Consider the following 27,824-nt stretch of genomic DNA (forward strand, 5'->3'; position numbering starts at 1 on the left):
ACTTGCAATGTATAGGCTAAGCATGGAAACACCCTCACACCCCTTCAGCTCTTTTTCTTAATAGACTGTTTTTTTATGTGTTGATATCTTATGGAAAACAATAGTTTGGTCTCTGAAATAGTTGGAAAATCCCTGGGCTACAGGACGAAATCTATTATGTCATGCTAGGCTCTGTGTATGATCTGTTTCACCAATTTTATTTTCTCCTATCTTTATCTCATAATTTATGAATTATGTATTTCAGCAATACACCGACTTGCTTTGGTTCCACATAGGAAACAGTGCTGTTTCCTCGCCTCTGTGCTTTTTCTGACTAATACCCTAGCCCTTTCTTGATTAATTTCTGTATTTTAAATCTCTGTTTAGGGACTTGCCTGGTGGTCCAGAGGTTAAGACTCCACACTTCCACTGCAAGGGGCACGGGTTTGATTCCTGGTCGGGGAATTAAGATCCCACATGCTGTGTGGTGTGGCCAAAAAACTAAAAAAAAATCAAAAAAATCTCTGCTTAGGTATTGTCTCTCCTAGGAAGTGTGTACTTACCACAGGCTGAATTAGGTGTCTCTTTTACATGCTCCCTTAGTAACTTCAGTTGTGATTTCTGACATCATTATACTTACTGTATGGTCTTATAATTATTCTCCTCCATTAACTGTGAAACTTTCTTACTTTCTTGAGGACAGGGACTGTGTCTCAATATTCTTCATATTAATAATGCCTGGCACATTTTTGGGTGCTTTATAAATGTTGAATTTATATATGTATACACATGAGGCCCACAGATTGGTGGGGCCCAGGCAGTGGGTTGTAGAGTGCCTCCTAAAATATTATATCACTGTATACTTAGTATGTCACACAAGGTCATGATGGGATGGTACCATTGTCCCATGTAATCCAGTGCCTGAGTTACATTTACCACACTAGCCACGTTCATGTGTTCTAGCTCTTGAAGGTCTTAGAGTGTCCTATACATACAGTGTATTAGAACATTATTTCGGAGTCTATAACTTCAATTTTAGATGGAATTTCCAGGCAGGATATACTGCTACAGGAAGTTTTAAAGAGATATAGGGAAACTTGTAATCATCTGCCAGTGATAAAAGTCCATGTAACAATTGAATGAATACCTTAAAATAAACATTATTATCATCCTCTCTTCCCTCACCTAGGACTGCATTTTCGAAGGTAAGATATTAATATTTACTAAAAAAGTCTTTGTTCATCCATGTCAGAAAGCAAAAATAACAAATTTATAAACATTTGTTTAATGAAGTTTCTCTTGTTAAATAGATTGGGATACTTTATAAAAGATGTTGCTGGGCTTCCCTGGTGGCACAGTGGTTGGGAGTCCGCCTGCTGATGCAGGGGACACGGGTTCGTGCCCCGGTCCGGGAGGATCCCACGTGCCGCGGAGCGGCTGGGCCCGTGTGCCATGGCCGCTGAGCCTGCGCGTCCGGAAGCTGTGCTCCGCAGCAAAAAAACATGTTGCTGCTGATGTGCCATATTTGTTGTTAGCTTGTTTTTAGGGTAATCCTTACAATATCTCTCTTTTCCAGTGGTTTAGTTAGTCAGCAAATAATTAACTTACTTTTTGGTTGTTTCATTTCAAAGGATTATTATATTGGAATTTGAAAGTAGTTCTTCTAATGATATATGTCCAGATAGTCATAAGGAGAAGAGATTATTAATTGAGTTTGGTTTACTTATGGATAAGCTTTCATTGACTTATTCCTTTCATTTGAATTCTGGAGTGTTAGAGTATACTATCTAGAGCTTTATAGAAGTTTCAAATTATTTTATATTTATTTGCAAAGAATAATTACAGTTGTCTCATTTCTACTTTTGCACTATGAGACTGTTCTTTGCAGGATGAAATTGATCACTCTGCTTGCATTTTCAGCAGACTGTTAGTTTCTTGAGATTTAATTTTAGAGTAAGTTAACTTAGTAGTTTTTACTTTGTCATTTAGAAGGTAATGAAGGAAGTTTGGTAATTTAATAAGAATATAAATAGTGATTCACAACTATAGGAAGGAGGCAAAATGTGACAATAGCTTGTATTCTAGCTCTTTCTGTGTTAGGAATTGTTGATTAGAGTAGCTGTGTTCACTTTTTTTTTTTTTTTGAAAAGTCTACATGCTGTATAATTCCATTTATATAACATTCTGGAAAATGTAAAACTATAGAGTGGCAAACAGATTAGTACTTTCCAGGGGTTTGTTGGGGGGAGGGAGGTAGGGTTAAAAAGCTGAAGTATAGAGGATTTTTAAGGCAGTAAAAGTATTTCATATGACATTGTAATGGTGGATACATGACACTATGCATTTATCAATACCCATAGAATTTTACAGCACAAAAAGTGAACTTTAATGTATGCAAATATATGTGTGTGTGTGTGTGTGTGTGTGTGTGTGTGTGTGTATGTATGTATATATATATATCCCAGAAATGGAATGAAAGATCCCAGGAATGAAAAAAGGAATGAGCTATCAAGTCACACAAAGAATATAGCTGTATTACAAACTGTATTACAAATGTGGGAAGAAACCTCGCTGGAGGTGGTAGAGTAGAAAGATGCTAGCCTAAATATATGGGTTCACTTTTAGTAGAATGTATCAACAGATGTCTTGAAATAGCAGTGTATCTTCGTGCTACATTTTTGGGGGCATGATTCTCCAGTTAAATTCTGCACTGATTTGTAGAAGGCCTGTGGTGTTAAGACTTCACCATTATAGAACCGAGAATTGGGTAAATTGACAATGATGTCAAGGTCTTTAGGACTGGATACTTCAAGATTATCTAGTCTAACACATAGTTTTTCAGATGAGGGAACTAAGGAGAGCAACATTAAATGACTTGTTCAAGGTCAGATGGCTAGTGGCAGAGTTGGGCCCAAAGGCTCAGTGTTTTGATTTTCGTTACAAGTCTTTTCCCACTGCTTCTCCATCCTTGGTGAACATATATGAAAGCCTTGTGTGTAGATACATGCACAATTGGTTGCATTTTTAAACATTCTTAATCACTTTGGGATTTCAGGTTGTTTTATTATTTCCCTTTTCTCCTTAAGCCCTGTTAATTGCATACCCCACTGCAGTGATAGTAGATCATCAGATACCACATAGGAAATGCAAAATCTAAAATCAGGACAGATTAAGCCACAGAGATTTTTAAAAAGTATATTGTTCTAGGAAAGCTCAACATTATGCTCCTGATGTCAAATATTAACAGCATCTTGGAAATATATTTCTTTGTATGAACCTTGCATTTCACCTTCAGCATTTCAAAGTAGGAGAAAACTGATAAGCTATTCATGGATGTTTTTGACACCTGGCTAGTATTTATTCTTTGGGGAGTACATTATTAGCGAGAGATGGAGGAACAATGTTTCTTAAATCTCTTTTCGGCTCCATATTCTAACCCATACATACATTGTCTACTTGCTTAATCTATGAAGGTTCTTTTAGTTTCCTAAAGCGGGTAGTGTGATGAAGCCATGTGTTTCATAATTATGAAACTCATAAGTCTTTTTGTTTTTTATGGATTGTGTGTTTGTGCTCATGAAAAAAAAAAAAATCCCTCCAGATTGTGAGCATGGATTTCATCAGAGCATGGATTTCATCTGTTTTTGTTTCTTGCTTGGTTTCTAGCACATAGAAGAGTGAATGGTATACTGTAGGAACTCAGAAATTTTGTCAAGCAAATAAATGAATAGATTAAATCTTATCAATTTGGTAACTTTTTAATTTTTATTAATGTTAATGGTGTTTTGAAATCACATTGCTGTGGGATGTATAGTATTATAAAATTATGTTGTCAGGCATAACTCAAATGCCATTTCCTCCAATAAGTATTGCACTTTATACCTTTCTTTTAGCAGTTTTCACTTTCTATTCTCTAGTCCAGAAACAGAGCTGATTGTCCCTGTTAGACTATATGCTTCTTAAGGATAGATATTGCCTGGTTCATCTTTGTATCTTATCTAGTAATAACTTGTGTATAATCAATATGAAAAATATTAAAATTGTGATACTTAATCGATGCATGCTAATTGTAAATCCACTCTATAACTTAGTGTAAATGAATCGATTAATTTAATGATTGAGCATCTCTTTGAGGGCCTAGTGTGTACAGTTATTTGGGATACAGCATTAAACAGAAATCCATGGTTCATGCCCTCATTGGCTTATAGTCTGTCAGGGGATGGAGATATTAAATAAATAATGACAATAAAGTCATTATCCTGTGCAAGCACATAATGGGGATCTGACCAAGGCTAGGTATCAGGGAAGGCCCTCAGGAAGTCATTTTAAAGGGAGAATGGAAAAATGATAGAAATTAGGGAGAAAGGGGAGAGTATTATAGGTAGATGGAACAGCAGGTGAGAAGAAAGCCCAGATGGCTTGATTAGAGATCTGAAAGAAGTTTAGTGTAGTTCAGTGGAGAGTGGAGAAAAGCAAGAAATGAGACTGGAAAGAGGCCAAATTATGAAGGGTTTGTGAACTGGGCTAAGTACTTTATCTTAAGCATAAGTTTTTTCAAGCTGATTAATGACATGATCAAATTTTTATATCTGAAAGGTCATTCAGGCATTTTAGTGTCTTTGGACTTGGAGTTATTGGGATGTATTGTAATCTAAATAGATCTGAAACATATGTAAAGTCTTCCTCCTCTGAGTGGGAAGAACTTAAGAGGAGGGACTTGACAAATTACTTTATCCCTCTCTGCCTCAGTTTCTGTATCTGCATAATGGGATAATAATATTTTTATTTCATAGGGTTGTGGTGAGGATTGATTGAGTTGAAAGGCATAAAGTGCAGTAACTTGCACACTCTGAGTGCTAACAAGTTGACAAGTAAATGTTAACTGTTATCATCATCTTCTTGGGATGTCTGTATGTCTTTGTTTTACATAGGACCTTACCTGTCGAGTTTTTCCAAAAATGCATGCATACTCCTGGAAAAATGGATCCTAACGTCTATAATTCTAAAAAGGTTCTCAGATGATTCTGATGTTCACCAAAGACTGGTCCTGGAGATGTAGATGCTATTCTAGTGTGCAAGTAGAGGCCGTCTTAGTCCTGGGCATCAGGCTTGTAGGCTCCAGGTGTTGAGTCATTCTCCCCAGTGTACAAAGAACTGTTTGGCATGGGTTTAGGTGGGTCATGGTGGAATAGAAGAGTCATGAAAAAAAGATACACTCAATGGTATCATAGTTTATGATATGTCATGAACTCTAAGTTGATGTTTGACACTTACTTGCTTGGTACCCTGTTTAACTCAGTTACTGGCTTATGCATTCCATGGCTTACTTGCAGGTCAGAAGTTTCATGTATCCAAATAATGGCACCGTTTCTATGGTATCTGTATTGTGAACCATCCCAGTTACAAGAATATGCTAAACTCCGGCTAGCTCTGCTCAAAGTCTTAGTTCACCCCCGGGTTCTTTGTGACAAAGAAGAACCATCAATATTGGAACAACAGATGCTACAACTGTGTTGCGACATGGTTCCATGTTTGCAGGTAAGGCCTTTCCTCCTCCTTCACTAATATAGCACCAGCATTAGTAAGTGGTGATTGTTATTTTTGTACATAAAATAGAGCCCATGTGATCTGGCAAACAGCTCTAGAAATGCTTGCAGGGTTTTGGAGGTGATGAAGGAAACAAATCTAGATTTCACTTTAATATATACAATGTTAACTAAATTCACAGAAATATAAACCAACATAGTCCATTTTAGGATTACTAGGAATGAAATCTATAAGAAAGACTTCTCAGGGAAAATAATTTTGCATTGAGTTTTTCCTTGTGCTGGAGACTAAGAGGGTTATAAGGAAAAAAAATGTCCTTTTTGTGTAAGTTTGGAAAAAAGGCATCTCTCTGGGCAGATGCAGCCCTAGGGACACAGGGCTTGACCAGCTGAATGCTGGCTAGATTCCAGTTTTCACAAGTCCCCTTACAGTGTATGTGGTGACCCTGATGGCTCCTGTTCTTGGGAAGACCACAGTCTAGTAAGAGAGCTAAAACAAGTATATATATTTGTATAATTCAAAGTAGATGGATGAAGTATTTTATCCATACAGAGGTATGGATAAAATGCTTAGGGAATTCAGGGGAGAGGTAAATTTGAGCTACCTCTATAACTACAGATTTAAAAAAAATTCCAGTTGCCAGCTTGTTGTGATTTGGGTGTAGTGATTCATTTATCCCATCCCACCATCTAGATTTGTTGTTTGCCTAGAATCTGAACACCATGCTGCTTAGCTGATGGAGGGAATCTGTGATTATTTTTCAAGGTGATCACTTGAGGTCACAGATGACCTGTTTTAAGTTTGTGTTAGCAAGGAGTCACTAGAGTGACTCTTTTACGGCTCATAAATAGGCTTTCCTATAATCAAGGCAGAGAAAAGTTAATTCAAGTGAATTCTCCTGTGGCTTTTCCAAAGCTTTTGTTTTGTGTGGGCAACAAAGCAATGTATAGGCGGATGTCTTGAACTAGCGTACAGTTTTTCCATACGATGCTTGCGTTACCCTGTTCTGTGCTCTTTGGTAGGTGTTTGCCTTCATCGTCATCAACCTGTATTGACAAGCCTAAATACTTCTATAAGTGTGCTCTGTGCAGTATTTCTGGAAATCTGTGGCTTGTTAATATAGTCAAGATAGGTGAGGAAAAAAGAGATCCGTCATTTGGAACTAATGGGACTAGTGACATAAATACATTTAATAACTTAACAAAACAGCTTTATTGGAATGAAGAATTTGAGAGTTGGGAGGGGTCTTAGTGGCAATGTCATCCATTTTCCCACGGGTTATAGGCACTTCTTATCCTCTCTGAGAGACAACCATCCCACGACTAATTAAATATTTTAGTGATAGGAAGCATGCTATTTTGCAGGGCAACCATTTATTATTATTTTTTTTTAGCAAGTACTTCTAATTGACCTGCATTTTCCTAAGATTACCCATTAGTCCCCCTTCTTCTCAGAACAAAGCAAAATAAGCTTTTTAAAAAGCCCATCTGCATCCTATCTTGTGTTGTTTCTCTCTTCCTTCCTTTTCTTCCCTTTCATCCTTTACTCCCTCCCTCCCTCCTTTCTTTTCTTCATCAGTTTCTTTACTTCTCCACATGAAATGGTTTTGACTTTTCACTGTTATTTGCAAGGAATTCTCTAGTTTATTGGTGTTGAGAATGTGTCTCTATGAAATGTTCTTCTTAGAGCTGAATACAGTAGTATAGATGTGGTCTGATCCATACTGAGCATTTCAATACCATCATGTTAATTAAAAATTTTTTTCCTGAGAAATATCTGTCAACCCTGTTGACCCATAGGTCAATGAGATGATGGTCAGTGAAACTCCTGTTTCTTTTTCTTCTCACTCCAATTGTTCTTCCATTTTGTATTTATGGAATTGTCTTTTTTTGGACTTAACCTGCCTTGAACTTCACTGTTGACTTTGGTCCCAGTAGTTCTTTTTAATTGTGACTTTTGTCATCTCACATATTATTCATTGCACATGTTCTATTTCTACATAAAGAGAAACCATTACTTACAAAGTATTCTTGTTAAGAATTTTGGTAATGTTAAAGATTAGAGAGCCTTTAATGCTAAGTTGCTGAGGTTGTCTTTCAAAAATTTTTTTTATTACGGAAAATTTCACGTATGTACAAAAAAATGCACTCAAGGAAATATATTGTCAAATAAACATGGGGCTTTACTTTGTTTTAAATTCCTTTCTTGGTGGCCTTTTGCCTTTGCCATTGTATATTTGCAAAAGAATGAAATAATTTAGCTACTGAACTAAGTTATTTCTTATAACTTAAGTATTCTCTGCTGTCTCCTCCCCTTGATCTTTTAATAGTTTTTTTTCTTCTTGTTTGTTCGGAATTAACTTCTCTCTCTGTGTATAACTTATAGTCATTTTGGGTTATTATGGTGGTAACGACTGGTGAAAGGTACAGCTGGTTAACTGTAGGCTTTCCTCTTGATGAATTTAACAGACACAAGGCTCCTGATTGAAGCAGATGGTTCATTGTTTGTAATCTCTGGGAAATGCCAGTGTGTCTGTGAGCAGGACCATATCCTTAATACTAACTCCAGAATTTTGATCAGAACAGCTGGGTTTGAATTGAATTGGGATTTTCAAGAGCACCCAAGTCCTTCCTATCTAATACATTAGCCAGCTGAGAAGACACTACCATTTGAATGTCGTCTTTCACTGCATCTGCCAAGTGTGGAAATGATGCTCTCAGTTAAGGTTGTCTGAGCAAATTTCGTTCAGATGAAGGGCTTAGCAGTGCATTAGAATAACACGCCAACCCTTTCCTTCCAGGTAGCTATGTTGAAATTATAGAAAGGAGAGTCCATTTGGAGAACTCAGAACCAACTTTAATTAATTTCCTTCAACATGATGGTACTGTCATGTAATTTGCCTTTAAAAATCTGCACTCAGAGTAGTTAGAAAAATAAATGAAAAGAATTTGTGCCAGCCAGCAGTAACAAAAACAGTAGCAAATTGTGTTTTGGTTAGTGACAAAAGGAGAAAGCAGAGTTGTACAGTTTAACTCTCTCTGAGTTACATAAATTTCTTCATCCCTTTTAAGTCTTTATAGGTTTAGAGGAAAAAAATTTTATTGGTAAAGCTTCTTATATAAGCTAAAATTATCCTTTTGTTTGTGTATTATTTTAATATCACAAGATTGTTTCTCAAACAGATGAGAGATTTGATACAGACAACAGAAGTGATGCTGTTTATCGAAGAAGTATATTTAAGCCTTTTGCGTCATCCTGTTTTCTGGAAAATTCAGCTTATCCAGATGACCCTTCAGCTGCTGTGTGTCTGTGAAGTCAGCTTAAACATAACTGGGGAATGCTCATCTTTAATTCACCTTTTAGAGCACAGTGTTGAACTTCTGAAGGAGGTAAGGATTGTAAGAAGTTTTAATGTCAGTTATCACTTAAGTAGGTCTTTTAGTAGCAGGGTGGGTGTGCTCTCTTACTTTCTTGCATATCAAAGGTGTTTTGATCTAATACTATTAGATCATACTAGTAATGCATCAATAGTACTACTATCATTTATTATAAAAATGAGTCATTAAATACTCTTTGGAGCATCAGTTAAGGGTCTACCACTGTGGTATTTTTTTCATTTATTCATGTAGAACACAAGTATTGAACACTTATATGCCACACTCTATAGAAGAATTCAGTTGACCCTTGAACAACTTAGGAGTTAGGGGCGCCAATCCTCCACTCAGTGGAAAATACACATATAACTTTACAGTCGGCTCTCCCTATCTGGAGTTCTGCATCCGTTGATTCAACCAACCGCTGATTGTGTAGTACTGTAGTACATATCTATCGACAAAAATGCATGTACAAGTGGACCTGTGCAGTTCAAACCCATGTGTTATTCAAGGGCCACTTGTACTTAGATGAAAAGGCCATTCTGTGACCTCAAGGGGCTTACAAACATGCAAATAAATAATAGTAGTACAATAAGGTAAATTGCTTGTATGGGGGTATATTTAAAGTACCATGGGAGCACAATTTAAGGGAGGTAGGGCATGAGTTCAGATTTGAGGAAGTCTGAGTAGGAGTTTGCTTGGTACAAACCAGAGGCTGAGAAGGCATTCCAGCTGCTGGAACAGCATGTGCCCCGGCACAGAAACATGAGCGAGCAGGCAGGCATGGCTTGTTCAGAAAAAAAGTGTTGAGTGTTGCCAAAGGATTAAGGTGTAAGAGATAAGGCTGGGCCTACCGTGAAGGGTCTTCCATACCACACAAATGAGCTTACATCTTATCTTCTAGGCAGTGGCATGCTATGGAAGACCTTTCAGCAAAGAGGTACCCTCATGTTTTTGTGTGTGGAAGATCATTCTGGTGGGAGCGTGGAGGAGGGTTTAGAGCAGAGCGACACTAATAGGGCAGGAAGTGAGGAGGGATGTCTTAGATTGCTAGGGCTGCCTTAACAAAATATCACAGGCTGAGTGGCTTAAACAACAGAAATTTATTTCTCACAGTTCTGAAGACTAGGAAGTCCAAGATGAGGGTGCTGGCCAATTTGATTCCTAGTAAGGGCTCTCGCTCTTCCTGGCTTGAAGAAGGCTGCTCTCTCACTGTGTCGTCACAAAGCAGAGAGAGAGCAAGGATGAGGTCTCTATTGCTGCTTCTTATAAGAACACTAATCCTTTTGTTTTAAGGCCCCACCCTTATGATCTCATTTAACTAATTACTTCCTTACCCCAAATACAGTCAGTTGGCACTTAGGGCTTCAACGTATGTATTTTGGTAAGGGGGGGATCTCAGTCCATGGCAGGGGCTAATTAGGGAAATTAGAGCAGGAAAAGAGAAATATAGGACATTAAATCATTAGGGCTTTGTGGTTGATAACATGGTCAAGGAGAAGGTCCTCGGTAGAGTCTCAGCTTTCTATTTTGGGCAACTGGATGGTGCCGTTCACTTGAGAAATGGTAGCCGATGCTGAAGGGAAGATGATAAATTTAGTTTTAGATATGCTTGGTTTGAGGTATGCATGGGTCATAGATGGATATATGGTTTTAGAATTCAGGATAGAAGCCTAGGCTAAAGGTAGAGACTTGTAAATAGATTTCTACTTTGGGGTGGAAGTTTTAACCATGGACTTCATGACAGGGCTTGGGATAGAATTCCAGAGGCTGTAAATATTTGTAGTGTACTGATAAAGAGAAGTCTGAGAAAGTACAGCTAGAAGGATTGTATAACAAGCAGAAGAGACAGATGACCATTCCCCCTTTTGAGATACTCGGTCCCATGTCATCTGTCTCAGACATGAAAATCAGGGGAAGGAATATCTCAAAAAGGGGAATGGTCAACAGTGTCCTGGGGAGAGGATTTAAGTACGGGATAGAAAGTCCCCTTAGGATCCAGCAAGTAGAAATTTATTGTTCATGTTAAAGGAAGCAGTTTCAGCAGAGTGATGGTGATAGGAACCAAATTGGAATAAGGGAGTGAATGGTAACTGAGGAAACAGAGAAAGTGAGTGTAGATTTTGGTAGGAGGTGGGAGCCGAGGAAGGCTCAAGTAATCTTTTGTCAGTTTTGTGACTAGCATGGTTTCATGGATGTTGGGACTTTATATATAATATTATATAATGATATATTTGTGTTATATTAATATTGTATATATTATCTAGTATAATAGTAATATATATAGTAATATTAAAAATATAATACACATATTATCTATTAGATATAATAGTAATATATAGTAACATGTAATATATGGTAATATATATGTTATAAATTATATAATTAATATAATAAAATAATGTCATTCCTATTCAGATGTTTATTTATATCAATTATATATAGTTATACCTATTAGATATAGCGCTAATAGATAATATATTGATATATATTATTTTACTAATAATACAAAAATATATAGAAAATATGGATATATAATATTTATAGATAAATAATATATAGAAAATATTAGTTAAATTACTCGGAATTGCCTGTCTTAACTGTAAATGTAATGTACTTAACAGGTAAATCCCATAATGTTCCTTTGTGTTTGTGTAGATTTATGTGAGTAGTAGACAGTTTTTTACAGCAAACACTTTGCTGTAGCAGTTAGGTGAAACAGATGAGATCTGTGACGTTTATATTCCAGTCAAATTGTTCAGACTAGAGTGCATAAAAATCACTAGGCAGATTTCATTAAAAATGCAGGACTTCCCTGGTGGCGCAGTGGTTTAGAATCCTCCTGCCAATGCAGGGAACACTGGTTTGAGTCCTGGTCCGGGAAGATCCCACATGCCGCGGAGTAATTAAGCCCGTGCACCATAACTACTGAGGCCCGCGCGGCTAGAGCCCGTGCTCTGCAACAAGAGAAACCACTGCAATGAGAAGTCTGCTCACTGCAACGAAGAGTAGGCCCTGCTTGCTGCAACTAGAAAGTCCGTACGCAGCAATGAAGACCCAACAAAACCTAAATAAATAAATAAAATTGATTCTAAAAAAAAAAAAAGCAAATGCCTAGGGCCTACCCCTAGAAGTATTGAATTAGCAGGGCTGTGTGGGGCCCAAGCATCTGCATTTTAAACTAGTACCCTCAAATAATTTTCATAATTTTTTTTTTTTTTTGCATGTACGGCAAACATCCTTGTAAGCATCAAACAGAGCAAGAAACAGAACTTTTCTGGCCACCCCAGAAGTTTTCCAGGAGCCCGGTCCTAATCACAACCTCCTTTCTCCCCTGACTATCCTGACTTCTATAGTAGTGGCTTGTTTACGTTTCTCTATAGTTTTACTGCCTATGTGTGTATCTGTTCATATCATAATACAGTTTTGGTGTGTGCATGTGTGATCTATCTTTTAGGTATCTTTTACACTAAAGATGGTCTCCTTCCATTCCTTTCCCTACCTCTTTTCTTACTGGCAGTTTGTTTACATATGGAAAAACCTGGCTTATGTGAGCTATGGAGTTTTGTACATCTTGAAATCTGCTGATTGAACCTTGTGGCTCACTTGGACATGTTTCCCAGTTAATAGGTAGTTGGCTATAGAGGCTTGATCAGATTCAGGTTTTTGTTCTGTTTTGTTTTTCATTTCTAAGACCACAGGGAATGGTGTGTTCTTTCATCAAGAAGCACATAATATATGTTGCTCTTCTTTTTATGATGTTGGTTGCTGTTGATGCTCAGTGCGTAGCTCCATTAATTCATTAGGCGTTAAAGAAATGATGTTCTAATTCTATCTATTCTTCTTCATTTATTAGCTGGAATACTTCTATTAAAAAAGTATTTGTTTCTATCTACTATTTGGTTATCCAGTGGTAGAGTTTATATAGAAAAGTTAGGATAAATGCTTGACTCTTTCCCTTTACTTACTAATTTCTAAAAGTATTGTGAACTTATAGATTTAAACATATTTGATGCAATTCAATTTCTTACAGATAATGTCTGCATTAAAATTCAAATTGTCCTGTTTTTGTCCAGTAGGAATCTTTTTAAGTTGGCTCTTGAGTCCAACTTTAAAAATATTATTTATTTTTATTTTTGGCTGTGTTGGGTCTTTGTTGCTGTGTGAAGGCTTTCTCTAGTTGTGGTGAGCAGGGGCGGCTCTTCGTTGCGGTGTGAGGCCTTCTCATTGCGGTGGCTTCTCTTGCTGGGGAGCACGGGCTCTAGGCGCGTGGACTTCAATAGTTGCGGTGCGCCGGATCTAGAGCTCAGGCTCAGTAGTTGTGGCGCATGAGCTTAGTTCCTCTGCAGCATGTGAGATATTCCTGGACCAGGGATTGAACCCATGCCCCCTGCATTGGCAGGCGGATTCTTAACCACTGCACCACCAAGGAAGTCCCAAAAATATTATTGATTTTAATGTAGAATTACAGAATACTTTTATTTTGAGCAATGAAATGGTATCTGTGGGAGAAGGTCATATTTATATTGTGTCTTCCTTCTGCCCAATATTTTAACAATTTTAGAAGTAAGTAAAAAATATGTAGAACTGTTAAAATACTTGTGTTATGAAATTTCCTGTCCCCCAACTCTGTCCCAGTGTTTCTGAGGTGTAAAAAAAAGCCTAGGAAAATTAATTTGCAAACATATATCCTTTAGGTCTATATACCCTTTAATTTGAAACAAAATGAAGTAGAATAAATCAATCTTATTTAGAGGCTATACCTGTATTCCTATATCACTGAGTTTATCAGCTAGATATTCAATTCAAATATTACATTAACTTTTCTTTTCCCCTTTGTTCTTTTTCTACTTTTATATTGGATTTATTTCATTGTACACTGAAAATGGATGTATTTCTTAGGCTACTTTAGTTTCAGTGTATTTGGTCTTAGTTGAACTATTTTTAGCTTATTTAAAGGATAACTTAAGGTGCTTTCCATTTCAAGCAAAATATATGTACTATTTTTTTCTATAAATTTATTTATTTATTTACTTTTTATTTTTTGGCTACATTAGGTCTTTGTTGCTGCATGTGGGTTTTCTCTAGTTGCAGTGAGCGGGGGCTACACTTCGTTGCAGTGCACGGGCTTCTCATTGCAGTGGCTTCTCTTGTTGCAGAGCATGGGCTCTAGGAGTGCGGGCTTCAGTAGTCATGGCACGCGGGCTCAGTAGTTGTGGCACACAGGCTTAGTTGCTCCACAGCATGTGGGATCTTCCTGGACCAGGGATGGAACCCGTGTCCCTTGCACTGGCAGGTGGATTCTTAACCACTGTGCCACCAGGGAAGTCCCAAAAAATATGTACTCTTAACAGAAAATGATACTGATTGTAAGGAGACTAGGTAGCTCTCAAAGCAAAGAGCGCTATACATCCCAGCTTTAGTAAGGCTGGGGACCCCTGTTCCCTAACACATTGCTATCAGATGATTCAATCCCACCCACCTTCCTTCACTGTGTATCTCAGTTTATGTTGTCAGATTCCTAGGAAAAATGATCTGATTGGCCTAGCTTGGATCAGTCAACTCTGAGCAGAGGACAGTGTAGGTAGAAAAGCCATGACATGTGATTGTGTGAGCTGGGCTGCCATCTTTGTTGTGTCTGCTTCACATACCTCTGATGTACCTCTGATGTAGTGTGGACTCCAAGGGCTTGCTGTCATTAAGACTCCTGTGACATCTGTGGTCCAGTATAAAGGCATTTCTTTACTTCTTCAGATAGGCTCTAAGTTAGCCTTGGTTCCCCCAGAAGTAGACCTTAAGTTTCCCTAAAGGCAAAAGCAGAACCTGGGTTTCCACAAATGCAAAGGCTTATGCAATAGGAGTTCATTTGCAGGTGTGGTCTCAGGAAGCAGGTGGGAGAGAGACACGAAGAGTGAAATATGAGAGAGACAATGCAAGTATTATCAAGTTGGCCACTGCTATAAGCAATCAGTTGCTCGATATCACAGAATATGCTGAGAAGTATTATGGAATATGTCTCAGAACCTGCCAGAAGGATCCAGAATAAAGGGGGAAGCATTTGTCCCTGGGCTTCTATTGCCAATTTGTCAAGCCTATGGGGCTTTAACTTCCTTGTACTTCTGGCTCTCTCAGTGGCCTGGGACAGGAAGCAAGAGTCACTATGGCAATAGCTGTAGTATTTGAAGTAGCACATGAGATGTCCAACACAGGCTTTTATTAAAAGGGCTCATTAAAAGATACCATTCTCAGGTGTTCATTAAAAATCAGTCAATCACACAAAAAACTTGTAACCTCTCAGAATTGTAAGCAATTTAAGATCATTTAGTTTAATCATTTACCATTACTTTTCCTTATTTTTGGTGTCTTGATCCTTAGTTCTTTTCCTTTCACCCTCTGATCTGAACAGGCCAGTCTCACTCTTCCTGGAGGATGTCATTTTCATTTATACCTTCATACCTTTAAGTTGCATTCCTTTAAAATGCTTCTAGTGCATTTCAGAACCCTGAGAAGCTACTTTGTGGCCCTTCCAGTGATAGCCTGTGTGAAAAAGGCTTTCCAATGATAGCGTTAGTACAAGTAATACTTTGATTTGTCTCTGATCCTCTTGGTAGCTAGTAAATTTGAAATGTAAATGACCTTGCTGAGTTTTGCTTATTTGGTTGGTTTTTTTTTTTTAAATGAACATGCAGAATTTAAATGCAATTGAGCAAACTGGGAAAGAATGGTGTGATGGTGTATACTGGAAATATATTGGTTTCAAAATGCATTTGTTGTCCTCAAATAGATAACTGTTGCTTCATTATTCTCAACTATATTTCAAAACAGTGAACACATATAGGCCCCAAGACACAAATTGGAATATATTCCATTAAAAAAATCCATACATTTTCTTCTTTTGCTAGTTGTTAAAAGTCCATAAACGAGCACATTAGAAGATTTTGCAGTTTAATTTCACTTTCAGATGGTATAACTAAGATGTAGATATGCATTTATTAATTTGTCCCAGAGTTGATAGCATTTCCAAAATTGTAACTTCTGTGTGTCAGACTAAGTTGTTTTCTCTCTAGTGTTTAACACGAGTCTACCTCACATTTTCTTTTTTTAATTTTTGTGTTTTTTTTTTATTTTAATTTTTTGCCTGTCCTCATGATTCATAGGTATTTCTGCTCTGCAGGCACTTCTGTAAATTTCAGAATGAAATAATTTTAGCAAAGTGTGCTGGGCCTTTCTTCTTTAGTTCCGTAATACATTATAATTTTCTTTATTTAGAAACTTCAAGTACTATCTTATGCCACTTGCATTTTATAAGAACTTAATGTACATATCCCTTTTTTCTTTTTCATTTCATTTTACTTGGTAAAATTAATGACTTTAAGTTTCTATCATTATTGCTTTGCTATATTTAAATATACTTAATAAATTACTGTAATTTAAAAATAATCTCTACTTCTCTGGTACTGTTTCTTTTATTATAATAACAAGATTTATTAAAATTTGTTAAGTATAATTTATTATGTAAGTTGTATAGATGAATCATGTCTGTATTAGGTAAGCAGACAATTGAGCTACTTTCCAGAAATGAAATACTCTTAAGTATTTCAGGTAGTGTTCAGTGGTTTGCAAAGATTGACTGTTTTGAAGACTACAAGTTTTTCCTCTGAATTAATTTGGTTTATAGTTTATTGCTTTTTTGCCAGATATAACATTTTGAATTTATATGTGACTGCTGTGGCCTTCAACAGTTCTTCCTTTAATACAGCAGGCTTACTGTAAATAATTTTGTACGATAGGTTTATAATATTTCATGTTAAATTTACTCTTCCTGGATACATGTTATAAAGCCTTGGCTCTGGAAACTTCTTCAACTCTTTACTTTTTTTTAGGATTTTCCTGTTGAACCAGTCATAATTGGAATAGCTTTACTACTAATACAGTCTCCGGCAAGTCAGCAGAAGCCAATCTTAAGTCTAGGTAAATAAAAATACACTCACAAGAGTAAAACGTAAGTATAACACAAGTATTGGCAGGAGTCACTTGAACTACATTTCTTGCTGTGCCGTAGAAAAAAAGTCCTGTGTACTTTGAGTGTCCATTCTGGAATTTTTCTATTTAGTCATTATCAAATAGAACTTTCTTTTTCTTATCCAAAAAGGTGTTTTGTGCAAGGTTCCATATACCATAATTTACCATGTATCTCAGCTGTTCGTTAGGAGATTAGGATCTAAATCATATAGCAGTGACATTGGTAAATATTTTGAAGGGCATGCCAGCTTATTCACACTTGTATAGCAAACAGAATCGATAGCATAAAACCCTTGAAGGAAAATAAGTGTTTAGCATTTGCGTTTGTTTTTAAAACTCTATATACATGTACTATTCAAAACTGGTGCCACATTGAACGAGACTTAATATATGATTATTCTATTAACCTGCCTAGAACAAATGAAAGATAACATTCTTCTGACTCTCCAGTATTGACTTAAAGAAAAGTGAGGAATGGGGCTGAAGGGAGGCAAAAGAAGTTCTGTTTACGAATAATGTGATAAAGAATCAAGGTGCCAGGTCTGGCAGATTGGCAAACAAGTCACGCTTTTCAAATGCGGCTTTTACATTAATGTTGCCTTGCTTTAGTTGGGCCACCATAATCCACGTAGTAATGTAGGATCTTGTCTAAATTATGATGTATATGTTATGATGCCATGATATATTGATACACTGCCACTTTCATTTTTAAAAGGTGCTTGAGGTAGATACCGATTGTGTAGCTCATTCTTCTGGGCATTTTAATTCATCATGATTTTGAGGGTGAATTGCTCTTTCATGTACAATCTGTCTTGGAAATGGCTTTAGCACATGGAGGGGACCCTTGGCTGTTTTAAGGGCTTTGATTCCTACCCTGCTTTTGCTTATTGGCCCTATGCTCTTTGTACCCTCCTCCCTAGGCCCTTTCTGAACTGCTTTTGCCTTTTTTTCCCTTACAGCAGCATGCATGACATCCTCCTATAGGTATAATTTTCCAGTCCAGTTACTTCTGACAGCCATAGTTTTGTTATTATTATTTTTGCGGTACGTGGGCCTCACTGTGGTGGCTTCTCCCATTGCGGAGCACAGGCTCCGGACGCGCAGGCTCAGCGACCATGGCTCATGGGCCCAGCCGCTCCGTGGCATGTGGGATCCTCCCGGACCGGGGCACGAACCCGTGTCCCCTGCATCGGCAGGCAGACTCGCAACCACTGCGCCACCAGGGAAGCCCATAGTTCACCATTTTTAAGTGTACAATAACGTGCTTTTTAAAGTAAATTTAGAGTTGTGCAGCCAGCACCACAGTCTAGTTTTAGAACATTTGCATCAACCCCCCTCCTCTAAATTTCTTGTGCCCATTTACAGTTAATCCTCATTCCCACCCTCAGCCCCCCAAAACACTAATGTGCTTTCTGTCTCTAAATATGTCTCTTCTGGATATTTCATTTAAATGGATTTTGTTTTTTGACCAAAAAAAAAAAAAAAAATTCAAAGCCATAGAGAAACCACATTCCTAATTCTGAAGCTATAGTCCTTTATTGTAGCTCATGTATGATAGGCTGATACAGGTTCAAACACTCCAATACTTTTATTATTTGTTGGATAGAAGACTTTTTCTTTTGTAAACCAGTGTCTCTGATTTGAAGTTACTTTAGATAGATTGAATAAACCATATTGAAAACTATTGAGCCAGTATGTCATGTTGAAAAGTAATGAAAAACTATTGTTTAGTAGATTGGGAAAGAGTGTTCAAAGAAATACAATAGCCAAGAGAATATTTGTTATTTCAAATTTAAAAAATGCACAGCACTGATACAATGTTAATGCTTCTTAATTATTAACACTGGCCTTGATTGTAAATAGCAATTTATAAAAATGCCTGGAAGATCCATAGTAAAGAATATAGAAATGTTTGTATTATATGAATTTCATGTTTTGTTAAAGATAATGGATTTTCATAATAACTGACAATTATGGATTAAGACTAACATTTAGGCAAAAAATGTAAATTAGTTGTGTCAGAGCAGCAGGGGTTTGTATTTCATGCCATGTTCAGGTTTGACTTCCAAGTGATTTAAAATATAATATTGGATTTCCCTGGTGGTCCAGTGGTTAAGACTTCATGCTTCTACTGCAGGGAGTGCGGTTTCCACCCCTGGTCAGGGAACTAAGATCCCGTATGCTGCATGGCACCGGCAAAAAATAAAAATCAAAAAAATTTTAATTTTTTAAAAAATTTTTTGAATTTGAATTTTTTTAGTGTAGTGGGGAAGTTAGTTGATTACTTTAATAATCTTGCTCTGCAGCCTACAAATAACATCTTTCAGTAAATCAGCGTTCATTCAGTAACTGAAAAGAAAGTATATTTATTCTTTAATTCATTCTGCTTGTAGTCTAGGGGAGACTATACATGTAAGTAAGTGATTGTACATGTGTGTATGTTTCTGATGTATAAGTTGAGTTTCCATGTTAAAAACAATACTATAAAAATGCGTTGGATTGTTATGCTGGTTATGGACTTTGAGACTTTGCTGATTTGCTTCGTAGCAGTTACAGCTGAAGGACAGCCCTGCTTCACCTTGTTTACTTCTGCATCTCTTGATACAATTCTCAGCTGGGTTTGTAAGAGAAGCACACATGTTGATCTTGTTATCCATAGATCAGGAGCTCTGCGGTCTCTTGGTTCTGTGGAGGGCAGAGGATCTGACAGGACATAAAGGCAAAAGTTGAATTTTAAAGGAATTCACATTGACCTAAAAAAGAGCTGATTTGACTTTTTGACATATGATATGCATTATCTCTAAAAGTATCATCAAGTTTTCAATTATATACATTAACAGCTTATTTTAGCTAAGAGTTAATTGTTTCATTCTTTTTATTTCTAAAAGGATAAGGTTTATCATCTTAGTTATGTGTCTGACCCAGTTGTAAAGGGGCAAGAAAACTTTTTGCATATTACTCTTAAACAAAATAGCATTTTATTTGACTGTAGTATTAATTTTTTTTTTTTTTTTTTGCGGTACGCGGGCCTCTCACTGTTGTGGCCTCTCCTGTTGCGGAGCACAGGCTCCGGATGCGCAGGCTCAGCCGCCATGGCTCATGGGCCCAAACGCTCCGCGGCATGTGGGATCCTCCCGGACCGGAGCACGAACCGGTGTCCTCTGCATTGGCAGGCGGACTCTCAACCACTGCGCCACCAGGGAAGACCTGACTGTAGTATTAATTTTAAAACTGTAAATTGTTGTTTTGATAACTAGCTCTGAAGCTTCTCTCTTCTGCTGAGGGTCAGAAAATCCCAAAGTCCTCCTTGCTGCTAGTGATGCCAGTTCTGCAGATATTATCTTCTACTGCCTTGAAAGACTGTATATCCCCAGACGAAGAAGGACCCTCTAGGCAGCAGTTGGCTCTAAACCTTTTAGAAATGGTACAGCAGGAGTGCTACAGAGACGACCACCAAAAGGTAATGAGTTCGTCCTTGTTTCTCTTACATAAAGGTTAATTGGTAATGTGGGGTTTAAGTCACTGCCAATAATCTCACCTCCTAATGATGTATCTGTCTGGGTTTAAATTCTGTCATTGAACTTTACCGTTCTGTCAGGCACTGGTGTAGATGTTAGTATGTTCTTCTGGACTGTGAGGGGGCGGTAGTCCGGCTGTGAAATAAGTTTTGGAAATGCTGTGTAATCTTTGTTGCTTGTTGAGTTGCCAGTGTACATTAGTAGTTAAAGGTCCTGAGGAATCCTGCAGAAAAGGAGCTAGTTCTATTTAACCTAGTGCTTCTCCAACATTTCTGAGCATGGAGCCCTTTTTTGTCATCACTGTCAGTTAGTGCGGCTTATTGCTAGACCTGCCACAATCCCTGGTGGGGAATCTCAATTGCCTGGAAGTTCTGGGATCTGTAAGAACTAAGAGGCTTTTGATGCCTCCTGTATGTGGCCCTACTCTGCTGTCACACTCCATTCCTATCCCTGCCTGAGGGCCTCTTACCCCACTCTGCTTTGTCAGTCTCACGGTTCCTGTTAGAATAATGTAGAAGTATTGTCAGTGTCTGGTTAGTGGCTGGGTTCTAGGCCTATATTCGTCAGACTTTTTCTTTTTTGGTACTTGAGTTTTGCCTTTAGTAAAATGTAGTATTATTTCCAGCTATGACTTTTATGGGGATTGAATGAGGATTAAAGAAGATAAAACTGGTGAAGCATCTTAAGTCGCCAGAGAGAGAGGCATTACATAAATGCAAGCTAGTGCCTCAGTTGTTCTGTCTGCAAAAGCAGAGATTCCTCTAATAATGTATGATTAAATGTTCTGGCAGCAAAAATCCAGCCATTGCTAGGGATTGCTGGTCCTGTTCCTTGTTTGATCATACAGCAGAAAGTAGCCTACAGGCAAATTGAATGTATGCTACAGTTTCCTCAATCCTAATTGTTTGACTAAAACTTTAAAACTTGAAATAGGTAATTGATTTGCATTAAGAGAAGGAAGTTCTTGCACCTGCTCTGACAGGACTACGCACTGTGGCCAAAAATTTCTAATAGCCTTTTACCTTCCCTCTTGGTTTGCCCATAGACAACAATACTTGGATTCTGAATGGGGGTAGGGACAGGGCACTATGTCTGAGAGTTCTGTTCCTTTAAATCATGAGTGATATGTACTGAGGATCACCCTAAATCGAATGTGTAGGTACTCAGCTTACTATTTGTTCAGGTGTGAGTGAATCTTATTCATCAGCACTAATAGCTGGATTTTTCTCTTCAGCAGCTGGTGAAGAGGGAGGAGGAAGGAATGGTATTAGGGGGTAAATGCCTCCTGATGCTAGTGTGCTGCTTTCTTGAGCCTTTGAGTGGATATATGATCACCCTTTAAAATAATTGAAGCCACAGTTTACTGTTGGCTTTTCTTCTGCACCCATCCAGACTCTAGATTCCAAACATACCTGTAAATTTAACTTGCCCCAAACCCTCTGAGTCTCTTCCTGAATCTTTGCTTTTGCATAGGATGATCTTTTATCTCCTTTGCCTGATCTACTCATTCTTCAAGACCCAGCCAAGTGTTCTCAGCCTCCCTGAGTCAGAATTCATTACTCTCTTTCCTTTGCATCCAAGTACTTTTAGCATTACTCAGTTGTGTTGTGTCTTAATTTAGGGGGTACATATTTGTACATTCAACTATGCTGTGAGCTCACTGAGGGAAGGAATCTTGGCCCTTTTCACACTTTACCTTTATTCTCTAAGCATGTTAATATTTAAATTGCAACAATTGTTGAACTTTTGGTATTTTTTCCACCCTAGGTGTTTCTGCATTATCTTTTTCAGCTGATTATAGATGGGAAAATTAAAAATAGCAGTTTTCCACATACTTAAAGAAATAGGTAACACCCTAGCTTATTTGTCTTTGCATCCTCCACACTTGACCTATTGTTGGCCGCATAGTAGACATTCAAGAAATTTCTGTTCAATGAGGAATGTGTGCTTCTGATACGAATACAAAAGATCATTTTACTGTCTTGATTTATTACAGAAAGACTTTGTTTAAAATCACAGAGTTTTGTTGTTTATATTTTTATTATTTATTTTTGAATTGGTGACTCCGACTTAAGAATGTTTGGTTTAGAAATAAAGCGTTTCTTCAGAAGTACAATTCTTCTGATAAATGAAACAAAGGGTAAATATACTGTACCATGTAGTTCTCTATTACCTATCCATTTCTGAAATGTTGATAACCAAGAAATAAAACATATTTTAACTTGTCCCAATTTCTAAGAATTAAAAAAGATATCAAGCCAGCCATTCATCTCTTTCAAATAAAAGATTAACATAATCTAATAAGCTTTTATTTATTTATTTATTTATGGTGTATGAAAAACAGGATCCCTTTGTAGCTGTTAAATGTGATATTTAAAACCACCTATTTGTGTTCTCCTAGGTGAAAATATCAAACACTGGTTGTAAACTCTAAAGTCCTTAAAATCTTGCTGCCCCCTACCCCAAAGAATGTTGGGGGGAGGGTGGAGAAAGCGCCAGTGTATGAGTCAGGGTCTAGTTAGGAGAGAGAAACCACACTGATAATTTGAACAAAGAAAAACTTAATACGAAAAATGGTTAACTAGTAAAAGGTGTTTAATTATTGAAAGCTGTAAATGAGGCTCTAAGGAATATCTCAATAACCAATGTAGGGAGCAGTTACTACTTCTAGGGCTGAGGGAGAGTACGCAAGGATGGAATTAAATGGATCTCCCCGCTCAAGGCTGATATCACAGCTTGTTGGAAAGATTGCAGTTATGGCCTGCTAGCTGGTGAAGTGTGCTGGGAGTGCCATAGGCCAGAGCTGGGACACAGGAAGCCAACTGCTGGGGTCTCTTGCGTGCTCTTGGGAGCCATGGTTGGGTGAAATAAAGTGGGAAAGAGACTTAAAAGCTAAATTCCTGCAATTATATAGTAGGGCAAGATTCAGCTCTGGAGAAATGTTTTAGTCAACAGAAAGATTTAGAGACAGTGTGACTGAGCTAGGATTTGTCATACATTTATTCACTGGTACTTTTTGATAATGTACTTTATTCAAACTTAAATAAAGTACTGTGAACTTTATTACCTTGGAATAAAGCAGTGCCTAGTAGGTTTCATTCACAGTTGCTTTGAAGTAGTATATAGTAAGCAGAAAGCATTTTGAATATTTGTCTCTTAAAAAAAATCAAAATTTGTAATAGATTGTTGTCCTATTTATAGCTAAAGTTAACATTTATTGAGCACATGCTCTGTGTAAGAAGTTATATGGGTCAACTCATTTCTCACAGTAACTTTGAAATAGTTTTGTTTTGCCATTTCCAGCTGTGTGGCCTTGGACTAATGGTTGAAGCTCTCCGGCCCTTGGCCAGATGGGCAACAAAGCCCCTGCTTCATGGTGCTGTTTATTAAGCATGTCTTACGTTCAGGCTCCATTTTAAGTGCTTTGCCATATATTAAGTCATTTGATTTTATCTCAAACTCTTTGAGGTAGCTAATATTATTGGTCTAATTTTATCCAAGAGTTAACTGAGGCGTAGAGAAGATAGGTAACTTGCCAAGGGTCATGCAGTGGGAGGCTGGTTATTTTTTTTATTTATTTTTTTTCTGTACGTGGGCCTCTCAGTGCTGTGGCCTCTTCCGTTATGGAGCACAGGCTCCGGACGCGCAGGCCCAGTGACCATGGCTCACGGGCCCAGCCGCTCCGTGGCACTTCGGATCTTCCCAGACCGGGGCACGAACCTGTGTACCCCGCATCGGCAGGCGGACTCTCAACCACTGCGCCACCAGGGAAGCCCTGGTTATTTTTAAAAATAGATTTATTGAGATAAAATTCTCGTACATACGCTTTACTCATTTAAAGTACACAACTCAATGGCTTTTAGTATATTTGCAGAGTTGTGTACACAACACCACAATCAATTTTAGAACCCTTTTATTACTCCAAAAAGAAACTACTCCCAAAGAATATTCCATTGTATGGAGATACCACGTTTTATTTTTTCATTCATCCGTTGAACATTTGGGTTATTTTAATTTTTTGGCTATTGTGAATAATGCTGTTATGAACACTCCTATACAAGTTTTTGTATGGACATAGGTTTTCATTTTTCTTGGGTAGATACCTAGGAGTGGAATTGCTAGGCCATATGGTAACTCCATGTTTGATCATTTGAGGAGCTGCCAGACTTTTCCAAAGCAACTGCACCATTTTACATTACCACTAGCAGTGTATGAAGGTGCCAGTTTCTCTACATCCTTGCCAACACTTGTTATTGCCTGTCTTTTTTATTATAACCATGCTAGTGGGTGTGAAGTGCTATTTTGTTGTGGTTTTGATTTGCATTTCCTTGATGATAATCTTATAATACTTATTTTACAAGTGAAGAAATGGAAATTAGGGAGGTTAATTAACTTCCCCTCATTGAACAGGTAGTGGATGGTAGGATTGAGATTCAGATTTTGTCTGTTTGACAAATAGAGTTTAGATTTGCCTATACTCTATTGCCTCCACTTCGTTTTTTTGAGTTTTTTTTAGCTGAACAGTGATTTATCATCTTTGTGCTGAACTTGGAGTTAATAACAGCATTTCAGATTTACAGGGAAACAGTAAATCAATAGTAAGTTGAAGTAAACTGGTTTCGTAAAAGCTTTTGGTTGGAAGTTAAAAGGAATTAGATCTTGGGCTTCTATCATTGTCTTTTTTTTAACTTTTTATTTTATATTGGAGTATAGTCGATTAACAATGTTGTGATAGTTTCAGGTGTACAGCAAAGTGATTCAGTTATACATATACATATGTCTATTCTTTTTCAAATTCTTTTCCCATTTAGGTTATTACATAATATTGAGCAGAGTTTCTTGTGCTATACAGTAGGTCCTTGTTGGTTATCCATTTTAAATATAGCAGGTGTACATGTCAATCCCAAACTCCCTAACTATCCCTTCCCTTCACCTTTCCCTGCTAGTAACCATAAATTCGTTCTCTAAGTCTGTGAGTCTGTTTCTGTTTTATATAAGCTCATTTGTATCATTTCTTTTTAGATTCCACACGTAAGCAATATCATACAATATTTCTCTTTCTCTGCCTGAATTACTTCACTCAGTTTGACAATCTCTAGGTCTGTCCATGTTGCTGCAAATGGCATTATTTCATTCTTTATAATGGCTGAGTAATATTCCACTGTATATATGTGTCACATCTTAATCCATTTCTCTGTTGATGGACATTTAGGTTGCATCCATGTCTTGGCTACTGTAAGCAGTGGTGCAATGAACATTGGGTTGCATGTATCCCTTCGGACCATGTTTTTCTCTGGATATGTGCCCAGGAGTGGGATTGAATTGAAGTGTCATATGGTAGCGCTATTTTTAGTTTTTTTTTTTTTTTTTTTTTTTGTGGTACGTGGGCCTCTCACTGTTGTGGCCTCTCCCTTTGCGGAGCACAGACTCCGGATGCACAGGCTCAGTGGCCATGGCTCACGGGCCCAGCCGCTCCGCAGCACGTGGGATCTTCCCGGACCGGGGCACGAACCCGTGTCCCCTGCGTCGGCAGGTGGACTCTCAACCACTGTGCCACCAGGGAAGCCCTATTTTTAGTTTTTTAAGGAACCTCCATACTGCTCTCCATAGTGGCTGCACCAATTTACCTTCCCACCAACAGTGTAGGGGAGGGTCCCCTTCTCTCCACAGCCTCTCCAATGAAATACCATCTCACACCAGTCAAAATGGTTATCATTGTCTTCTTAATAACATGGATACCGGGGGTGGTGTTCATTGTCTTTTGGTGATAATTAACCACTACCAAGCCTCTTAGCTCTTGACTAGATTCTTCGTAGAGGTGTAGAGTTGAAGGACTCTCTTTAAGGCTTTATCTTTTCCAGTCTTCTGCTTCTGGTCTGGTGAGTGATAAATTCCTTCTAGCAAAAACTGGTCCTACTTTTAAGTGTCTCTAGGTTTGTTTCCACACTCCCTTTCCAGATCAAATCCTGGCCCCATTTTTGTTAAGCCTGTTTTAGTCAACATTATAGATAACTGTTGTTCTTTTAAGTTAATGAAAATCTATATTGTTCACCTGCATTCACGATTTCTTTGTCAGTCCTCTTTAGACAAAGAAGTACTACCAGATGTCTTATTGTTAATATTTAGTGTACCTGAAAATTTTTATTAGTTTTTTTAAACATTTATTGGAGTATAATTGCTTTACAATGATGTGTTAGTTTCTGCTTTATAATAAAGTGAATCAGTTATACATATGTCCCCATATCTCTTCCCTCTTGCATCTCCCTCCCTCCCACCCTCCCTATCCCACCCCTCTAGGTGGTCACAAAGCACCGAGCTGATCTCCTTGTGCTATGCGGCTGCTTCCCACTAGCTATTTTACGTTTAGTAGTGTATATATGTCCATGCAACTCTCTCACTTTGTCCCAGCTTACCCTTCCCCACCCCGTATCCTCAAGTCCATTCTCTAGTAGGTCTGCATCTGTATTCCCATCTTGCCCTTAGGTTCTTCATGACGTTTTTTTGTAGATTCCATATATATGTATTAGCATATGATATTTGTTTTTCTCTTTCTGACTTACTTCACTCTGTATGAAAGACTCTAGGTCCATCCACCTCACTACAAATACCTCAGTTTCGTTCCTTTTTATGGCTGAGTAATATTCCATTGTATATATGTGTCACATCTTCTTTATCCATTCATCTGTTGATGGACACTTAGCTTGCTTCCATATCCTGGCTATTGTAAATAGAGCTGCAATGAACATTTTGGTACACGACTCTTTGAATTATGGTTTTCTCAGGGTGTATGCCCAGTAGTGGGGTTGCTGGGTCGTATGGTAGTTCTATTTCTAGTTTTTTAAGGAATGTCCATACTGTTCCATAGTGGCTGTATCAATTTACATTCCCACCAACAGTGAAAGAGGGTTCCCTGTTCTCCACACCCTCTCCAGCATTTACTGTTTGTAGATTTTTTGATGATGGCCATTCTGACTGGTGTGAGATGATATCTCATTGTAGTTTTGACTTGCATTTCTCTAATGATTAATGATGTTGAGCATTCTTTCATGTGTCTGTTGGCAATCTGTATATCTTCTTTGGAGAAATGTCTATTTAAGTCTTCTGCCCAATTTTGGATTGGGTTGTTTGTTTTTTGATATTGAGCTGCATGAGCTGCTTGTAAATTTTGGAGATTAATCCTTTGTCAGTTGCTTCATTTGCAAATATTTTCTCCCATTCTGAGGGTTGTCTTTTTTTTTTTTTTTTCGGTACGCGAGCCTCTCACTGTTGTGGCCTCTCCCGTCATGGAGCACAGGCTCCAGATGCGCAGGCTCAGCGGCCATGGCTCACGGGACTAGCCGCTCTGCGGCATGTGGGATCTTCCCGGACCAGGGCACGAACCCAC

General features: G+C 37.9%; 1 protein-coding gene across 3 annotated transcripts in view; it reads left to right on the forward strand.

Moving 5' to 3' along the window:
* Positions 1–27,824, forward strand: part of FOCAD (focadhesin) — a 313,294-nt gene that overhangs the window by 75,860 nt on the left and 209,610 nt on the right. For all 3 annotated transcript variants that reach the window (XR_009564338.1, XM_030840606.2, XM_060300979.2), the window contains exons 7-10: positions 5,313–5,517; positions 8,709–8,915; positions 16,784–16,871; positions 20,180–20,382. Coding sequence is in view for 2 of the 3 variants with exons in the window: in XM_030840606.2 (XP_030696466.1) it covers positions 5,313–5,517; positions 8,709–8,915; positions 16,784–16,871; positions 20,180–20,382 (703 nt within the window). In the remaining variant the exon portion in view is untranslated. The remainder of the gene's footprint in view (positions 1–5,312; positions 5,518–8,708; positions 8,916–16,783; positions 16,872–20,179; positions 20,383–27,824) is intronic.

The sequence above is a fragment of the Globicephala melas genome, chromosome 6 (genome assembly GCF_963455315.2).
Source record: "Globicephala melas chromosome 6, mGloMel1.2, whole genome shotgun sequence".
NCBI lineage: Eukaryota > Metazoa > Chordata > Mammalia > Artiodactyla > Delphinidae > Globicephala > Globicephala melas.